Below are 9,568 nucleotides of genomic sequence, written 5' to 3' on the forward strand. Positions count from 1 at the left end.
TATCTATCTATCTATCTATCTATCTATCTATCTATCTATCTATCTATGTATCTATTTATTGTCTGTCTATCTTTCTATCATTTATCTATGTATTGTGTATGTATGTATGTATTTATGTATGTTTCTCTTATCTATAGCTATCCACCCATTTATATAATTTATTATTTATAACTCTAAGTATCTATCTATCTTCTATAGCTGTCCATCCATCCATATAACTATCATCTATGTATCTATCACCTACCTATTTTTGTGTGTGTAAACATGTGTGTATGTATGCATGCTATAATGTGTGTATAACAACTTGAGGACAATTTCCTGGAGTTACTATTCTTCTTCTACCATGTGGGTCATGACTATTGAACTCAGTCTGTCAGGTTTGGCAGTATATGATTTGAGCCATCCCTTCAGTCCCAGGAAAAAATTATTTTGTATGTCAGGGGCCTAAATCTCCATGTCTATTTATTTGATTTTTTATTATCTACTTGTAAGAAAGAGGAGCAGGGGAGATAAATAGATAGTGATATATAGAGTAAAAATAAGTATTATCTTATCAGCTCATTTTTTTCTCGTTTAAATATATGATATTTGGAAAATATGTACACTGGAGTGTATTTTATTTAATTTAATATGTTTAATATAAACAAAATAGTTTATGATTTTACTAACATGGTCCTATCTTAAGTAAAAGGAAAATATTTTAAGGCATTCATTAAGATTACTGTTTTGACACTAAGATAGTCATTTATAATTTATCATCTGATCTTGTTTAAATACTAAATATCTTCAGAAGAAAATGAAGTGGTAATCAAAATTGTCCTGGTCAAGCCGTTAGAGCAATCACTTTGATGAGGTAATGAGGTAAGGAAACAGTTCTTGCGTTTGGGATCAAGAAGGTCCGGATAAGCCTTCTTGATTCTGTGACAAGAGTTATGGCTGTGGCTGACTCCATCTTCTGCTCTTCACAGATGGAGACACGGAAACGCCTGGCTAAGATTGTTCTGGTGTTTGTTGGCTGCTTTGTCTTCTGCTGGTTTCCCAACCACGTCCTCTACTTGTATAGGTCTTTCAACTACAAGGAGATCGATCCTTCTCTCGGACACATGATTGTCACCTTAGTGGCCCGTGTTCTAAGCTTCAGCAATTCCTGTGTCAATCCCTTTGCTCTTTACCTGCTCAGCGAAAGCTTCAGGAAGCACTTCAACAGTCAGCTCTGTTGCGGGCGGAAGTCCTATCCTGAGAGGTCCACCAGCTACCTCCTCAGCTCTTCAGCAGTAAGAATGACCTCTCTGAAAAGCAACACAAAGAATGTGGTGACCAATTCTGTCCTGCTCAATGGACACAGCACAAAGCAAGAAGTAGCACTGTGATTGGAGACCATCGAATTGATTCTTGGAAAATACCATTTTCGAAACTTTTCCATTATTAATGAGCGAAGCAGAACTAAAAATCTCCATATTTATACTGATCTCTAGCTAATTCATCAGGGGAACTCATGTTTGACTGAAGTGCAAAGCAAATACTTTTATCTGAATAGAAGAATTTTACATTACACCATACATATCTATACTGCACACACATAACTCACATATATCTCCTGCTAACATTGGTTTAAAAATTCCCTTGAGATTTAGGTGTTTCAACAAGCAAATGTGGCATCTTTACTTTAAATTACTTTTATCTTAAATCATAGAGAACATTTCCATAATGACCCTGTAATCTAGTGAGGGGTAATAATCAAACTCCCATTATTTGAAATAAAATAAAACATTCTGTTGAGTAAATTTTATCCATAATTAGTATATATACATGTGTGTGTGTGTGTGTGTGTGTGTGTGTGTGTGTACCTTAATTTGAAAAAAATCCCAAAATGGAGCTTAATCATAGTTCATTAATATTTATTGCTCTTTGTATAATTATAATTTATAGAAAGGTTTGTAAGTTCTTGATATTGTATTGGAAGGTATGATGGCATTTTATCATGAATTATAAATTGATATATGAATGTGACTCACCTTGTATATATAAAACAAATATAGTATGCTCTAAATTTCAATACTATTACTAATATGTTTGCATGTTGATTTTTGTAAACACCTAAATTCATTACACATCAACTGCTTCAGCATAGATAATATTTGTATAATTCTGATGACCATTTGCTCTTACATCTGCTGACTCACAAGTGTATGGGATCTCAGGCATTTGTTTTCTCTGCATGATATCACAGTTTTCTCAAAATAAACATCTTTCCATTTGTAAGCAAAATATAAGCACTGTCTTTATTAAACTCTAAAAGTTTAAGCCCATTTCTTAAGCCCATACCAAACGTCTAATTCTTGATTTTATTCATGCCATATTTCCTTCTAAATGAGTTCAGGTGATGTTTCTGGAACACTAAGCTTCCCTTTAAACATCCCTAACCTACATTAAAGGTATGAAATATCCATTTGGACACAGCAATTAAAAAATAAATGTAAACAAATTACCTATAGCATTTGATAATATGAATGATAACAGATACTAATAAAGTATTTGTTGTTTTTAAAGTTTATTACCAGAGTTTCATATGTAATTATTTTCTTCAAAAGAAAAATCTCTTAAAAGAATAAAAGAAGGGACAAACTTTCTCCAATTTTCTAGGGTATATAGATTCTCAAATTCGGTGGATCTTGATTCAGGAGATGACACAATTCCATAAATTAACTTAGAATGGTAATATATTAATGAAATGTAAACCTGGTCATTAGCTTTCATTCACTTCATAGAAAGGAACCTTCATGGAACCTCTGAAGCAGTTCTTGTTTTCTTTATTTTATAGATTGAGAAACTGAGACTCAGCTATAGTTAGTAACTTAGAGAAGATGATTCTACCATGTGGAGAACTTGGAATCTGAAACCAAATGCCGCATGGAAAAGTGAATGCTCCACTACTGCACTGTCATTCAGTTGTGGCTTTCTACATCTGATTGCACTCTTCAGCTGCAGATCTGTTTACCATGAAATCACACAACGTGTATAGAGCTTACACTAATTTTGATCATCTTACAAATCTTTTAAAGCTCACTCATTGCAATCTGTAGAATCATCACCTAAGAATAAAAAATCTTTGGTTCATGTAGAATATTTCACATTAAAAATATTAAGACGATAATAGACACATAGCAAAGATTACCAAACTCATTCACATATGCCTTAGTTGTTCTTTTCATTTCATTTATATAGAAATATCTGAAATGCTATAAAAACACATGCATATATCCTGTAATATATATGACCTTAAAATTATGACCTTAAAATTTATAAAATTATAAATTATAATTATAAAATTATAAGGGCATGTACATACATTAATTATGAATTCCTAAGAATTTAGAGTTCAAGAGAGTACAATTGTGAGATATTTTATAAGAATACATCCATTTATGTTTGTAAGAAAAAGATCTATTTTTGAAACGTTTTACAAAAAAATTTCCTAGACAGTTTATGAAAATGTTTTCCTACAAAGATGTCAGTCATCACAATTGTGATATACGTCTCTATCTTCTTTTTACTAGAAAGAATATTAACAATGGGCCCAGCATTTCTGAATATATCATCAGAGTTTTGCTGCATTTAAATTATAAATAGATTTAGTTTTATTTTATTTTTTTGTTCGGGTTTTGCCTGTACGTATGTGTACTGCATGTATGCATGGTGCCTGTGACGGTCACAAGAAGACAGTGGTCCCTTGGAACTGAAATTACAGATAGCTGTGAGTCACATGTGGGTGCTGTGAACCAAGACAGAGTTCCCTGCAGGAGAAGTAAGCATAATTAACAACTGAGCCATTTTTCCAGCCCTTCAAAAATTCTCCCTTTTTCTGATATAGAGAGTTACTACATTAGTGTAGATTTTATAATGCATAATCAAACTATATGCATTATGAAGAAGGTGTTATTAGTTGTATTTATCAAATAGTTGACAAACAATACTTTTTGTACTGCAAACATATAGGCACACTTGGACACACAAGATTATATTAATATCAAAATCAAGTTGAACCTTTGCACTTGCAGGATTTTGTGTATATAGTGTATATATAACTGATGATGATCCTTCACTTAATTAGACATATGCTTCTTGTACTTTACAGTTATATAAAGCTGATATGAATTATATAGAAAATATTCCTTAAATTTTGATCTTTTTCTGAATTGATGGTATATCTTGTTGCTGGGCAATGGTTGCAGGCAACAGGTTTGTGTCTTCCATCTGGTCACAGGGGTAAATGCATAGTAATCTGCATAGTCAAACATAATATTAAGCTTTTTATTAGGCTTATATTAGGTTTTTGTCAAACTTTAGGCTAATGTAAGTATTACAAATACACTTAATGTAGCTAATGCTAGAGTATGGTATTTTGGAGGGTAGGTGCTTTTTTTTTTTTTGCTGGGACAGAGAGAATGGCTGTACAGTGTTTGTTGCCCTGGAACACTTTTGTTCTTGACCTTGAAGTCAAGAGATTCATCTGGCTCTGCCTTTTGAGCACTGATGTTAAACACATAAACAACCATGTCTGGCCTTAAAATGCATTGTTGATTTGATATTTTCAATACATACTGGTTTGGTTGCAGACTTATTGGAGCACCATTTTGTGGGTAAAGAACATTTGTGTTGTTCCTGGGTATTTGAATTTTATAGCTCTTTCTGTGCTTCCAAAGTTCATGTGTTGGGAATTGAATCCCAGTTCAATAGTGTTACGAAGTAGAATCTTTGAAGAGGTGAGCAGGGAATGAGAATTTTGTCCTATAGAATACATTAATTTCATAGTAATGAGTATGAGTTCATTTACACAGGAATGGCATCTTTGTAAATGATACTAGCTTCCTTCCCTCTCTCCTTTTTACATGCTGTGACTTATTACACTTTCTTTTGCCCATAATGTGGCAAGAAGGTCCAGATGTTACCATGGATCTTAAATTTGTCAGTTCTGGAACCTTGAGTCAGTTAACCTATTAGCTACAAGTTAAACAGCGTGTCCAGCAAAGACCAAGCAAAGACAGTTCTTACTGTCAAATAATGACAATAAGGTAATTTAGTCCCAAATGTAACCTATGACATACAGTGAACAATAGTAAACCAACTAAGAGTACAATGCAGTCTGCAGTAGAGTGAACATTCTTATTTCTAATGAGTACATGGGATAAGTCTTATTATCCAAATATCCTTCTTAAAACAGGAGACATGAAGGAAATAAATACATTAATCTTTTATATGCTTGAGATTAGATCCTAACATCACGATTGTCTCTTGCACATAAGATGGAATAGTGACATCACAAAGATTAAATATGTGATTTTCCCAGATAACACATAGCATAACAGCAAATCTTCACAGAAGGTACTGTCTAGCATACTTTAAAACTGACTCGTGTTACCTGATATGATATATGATGATCACAAAATTTATTAAACACTTACTATGATAGCTAGTACTGTGTTCTTTATAAGGATCATTATGTCAGCTCCTTATGAGAGCATTGTTTTTCTAATTTCTAGCCAATGCATAAAGAATTTGAGTGTTAATACCAGATAAAATGCATGAAGAAGCACTTATCATTTAGCCCTTACTGGTTTCTAAATTCTTATAGAATCATTTACTGTTTATGGACATTTTAGTCAAAGTAGGGCTTAATATGCTATGATGAGCTCATTAGATGAAGTCATCTAATAAACATTGTAGCTGTCATTGTTACTATAACTACACATGATATTCCACAATGATGACATCACCAGATGATGTATTTCTGGATTAAAAATTATTTGGGTAAGGTTACAAAAGAACAAAAGAAAATTAGCCAGAGAAGTTGTGTTTGTAAACATGGTACTAGTGACTTCCTCTAGGGAGTCACGTTTATTAATACAAGCAGACTGGTGAGTTTACTCTCTAAATTATTTTGCCAATTTATTTTATTGTCTTTTATATGCTGCATCTTAGCAGGCTTTTGAACAAGACATTTTCCTGTATTCTTATAAAATGTTAATTTTTAGTGGATAATTTGTAATCACATACAGCAAAATCTTGGTGAAGATTTTATTTCTAAGACCCAACTTTCCCTTTGGGAAATAAATTGATAATAATTACCACTCCATGGTGGAAGAATTATATAAGTTAAAGTCACTTGGGAATTTTATAGTTTATTTACTGATAGTCAACAAAACTAGTTGAAACAAGAAACCTATCATCATTTGAGTTCTCTCAAATTTCAACTAAGAAAAAGAAATTATCAAAATTATCCCATCTGAAAATCAGATAGTAGAGTGTTTCAATTGCTAGGTTTTTATTATATTAAAATATTACATGGAAATATGAGCCTATACTTAAAACTTTTAATCTTTGTTAGGCTCAATGTTAGGAATCTATTTGCTTCTGACATGTAATACTCTGTTGTTTTCTTCTAGATATAATGTACAAGCAAGTTCTGCACAGTATGATCCATCCTTCTGGTGTTATTGTTTTGGAGATAGGTGTTTTTTTCCTCTCAAGTACCAGGGTAGTCTCTAACTCTCAGTTATACATGTTCAGAAACCTGTTGTGGGATTGCAGACATGTTCCACACTGTGAAGATTAAAATAACACAACCTTTACTATTTTTCTGATGTTAACTTTTGTACAAATGTAAAGAAGAGTCTTTTTCCTTTCTCAGGACCTGCCTTTTGTGGGAGTGAAAAAGTTAGGGGGAAAACTCCACAGATCACTTTGTCCTACTCTCGATCTTCACTAGACTTTCTCATCATCCTAAATGTGTTGCTATATTGGGTGGAGTTTCTTCATTGCAAAGCATGCCAATGCTGGCCAAACAGTAATGATGTTTTATATTTAATAAAAGTCAACATCTGATTAAATTGAGTATAGTCTCATCACTCAGTTTAAAGCATACATTTAGCCCCACAACAAATTACCGACAACAGTACCGCTTCTGATTATCTATTTAATCAAGTCCATCTCTGGAGGTCAGTGGGGAACATATAAAAGATCTGTCCAGTTTGCTTTTGTATTTCAGCCTAAGTTATAGTAAGTTGTCCAGAATGATTAGAAATTAGAGCCCTGTTCTCATGTCTGGTATCTTGCTAAGACCAGCACTAATGATTGCAGTGTGTTGAATTCAATGGCTCAGAATATTTCTTCACAGATGACAAGAATTTATATTTTATTTTAAGAGAATTTATGATTAGAGAAATGAATATGTATGTCTTTGTAGTGCTTATAATAGCATTTAATTCTTATTTTTATTCTTTATCTTTAGAACATCATGGTGACTTATTTTTAGTAAGAATATTTAATAAAATCAGTGTAGAAAATGTACACATGTGAAGTCAATAGTCATAGTCCTATAATCTTCTCAGAATACACTTCTGGTGTCAAGTGGAGAAAATTCCTGCTTATATTAGTTCATAATTATATCCCTCACTAATGACTTATATGCTTAGGTCATTCAAAATCTAAGTATCACTACCAACATAATTTCCTGTTAAGGGAATTATGTAATTGTTTGGTCAAAACTGAAATTATGCTAAATGCTCATAAAATATTTTCTTTTCCTGTCTGCAATCATTGAGCAAAAGTAGCATTAATAGTTCCACTGGAGATGCTTTCACTACCTTTAAGTCCTGCTCTTTCTTTTTAAATTTCAAAAGATAATGAATCTTTCTAATTTACTAGAAAGAGTTTCCGGAGAGAGTTTTGAAGCTTAAACCTTTATGTATATGTCAGACTTCAGTGGTGACTTTGCAGAAGAGTGAATGCTATCATAGGATTGTTTTATTCTGTTTACACCAATTGGACTTTTGCTGTGTGCGTTAGAAAGTCTTGGCTCTAAGGTGGAAGCTCTCTTATATTCTTTGTGCAGAGAGTTGCAGTGAATGGCAGCTTAAAGTGTTGATCAGCAAAAACAATGGTATATGTAATAATCACATTCACAGTTACCATTGATATAATTTATAAAGCTAACACAATTAAATGCAGTTTAAAAATTTAAACCCACATTCATTCTTTTTGAGGTCTGAAAGAAGAGATATGATATTTTTGACTTTCTACATGATAATTTGGCAACAGAAATTATGGGATTTTGCAGAATAGTGCAACTATTAATTCTATTTGGATGTAAATTTACTTTCTCATAGTCTAAAGGGGCAATTAATGTCAGTCAAATAAAATTCAAATCCAAAAGTTTTCTCTCTTTAGCATTTCTATTGCTGTAATAAAGTACTGTGACCAAAAGCAACTTTGGGAAAAATTAGTTTTGTTTTCATTTTCCATTTCCACATCACATTCTATTAGTGAGGGAAACCAGGGCTGGAACTCAAGGTAAGAACCTGGTGGCAGGACTTGAAGTAGGGATTGTGGAGAAATGCTGATTACTCGGCTGATCAGTTTGACTTCATTTTTTATTATTACAATACTAGAACACTTGCCTAGGGTTGGCACTGCCACAGTGAGCTGGGCCGTCCCACATTAATTGTAAATCAAGATAACACCCCATAGACTTGCCTACAGGCTAAATTTATGGAGGCATTGTCTCAACTAAGTTTCACTTTTCCAGACAAGTCTTTGTGTCAAGTTGGCAGAAAACAACCAGCACAATTTTTCATCAATTTAAAGCAATAAATATTCTTAGACTTATTTATGCTTGCACTTTTGAGACAGATTCTCACTACACAGCGTAGGCTGGTTTTGAAGTCATTATATATTAACAGTCTCATGATTGCTGTAGTTAGAAGACTGCAGAAGAACAACTGGCTTGGCTGTGCTTTGATTTTTGTGTCTTTCATGAGTTAAACGCTCCCTGATACAATACTCAGAAATCACTGATTGCCATTGTTCTTTTTATCATGCATGTGTGATTACTTATTTGGTTTAAAATTTATCTATCAAAAGTTGTGTCTTATTCTTGGCATGACACTGTAAAACTAGAGTTTGACATTTCTACTAAACACACACACACACACACACACACACACACACACACACACGTATGAAATTTGTAGTTGCTCACCAGCTCAGAATTAGAAATCTGCACTTTGTAAGAGAGAAATCAAAGTCTTCTCTGCTTTCTTGGGTTAAATTAATATTGCACCATGCTTCTGTGGGTTACAGGAATCATATTCACAGTTTTATACTGATAAATTTATTTGCCTGGCATTTATAATGATTGAACTGTGGTTAGAGAAGGCATTTTTTCCTGTATATTCTCCAGGGATGTACTTTATTATTTATTAATGTATATTAGTTTCAGTCAATCTATTCTAATGAAAAGACTGCCTAAAGGGTGACAAAGTGAAAGATTGTAACAGAGTTTCTTGAGGTCTTAAGAAATAGTGAGAAATGGAACTAGAACCTGGAACCAAAAGTTACAGATTATACTGTGAGTCTTCTTTTATATTTATTCATTTATTCATTTATGTATCATCTATCTATCTATCATCTATCTATCATCTATCTATCATCTATCTATCATCTATCTATCTATCTATATATCTATCTATCTATCTATCTATCTATCTATCTATCTATCTATCTATCTATC

At 32.8% G+C, this 9,568-nt stretch overlaps 1 protein-coding gene across 1 annotated transcript in view; it reads left to right on the forward strand.

The window, feature by feature from the left end:
- Positions 1 to 2,273, forward strand: part of Nmbr (neuromedin B receptor) — an 11,283-nt gene extending 9,010 nt beyond the window's left edge. Inside the window, exon 3 of the mRNA XM_028779256.1 lies at positions 969 to 2,273. Coding sequence (XP_028635089.1) covers positions 969 to 1,370 — 402 coding nt within the window. The 3' untranslated portion in view covers positions 1,371 to 2,273. The remainder of the gene's footprint in view (positions 1 to 968) is intronic.
- The last annotated feature ends 7,295 nt before the right edge of the window (positions 2,274 to 9,568 follow it).

Source organism: Grammomys surdaster, unplaced genomic scaffold, assembly GCF_004785775.1.
Source record: "Grammomys surdaster isolate TR1022 unplaced genomic scaffold, NIH_TR_1.0 348, whole genome shotgun sequence".
Classification (NCBI taxonomy): domain Eukaryota; kingdom Metazoa; phylum Chordata; class Mammalia; order Rodentia; family Muridae; genus Grammomys; species Grammomys surdaster.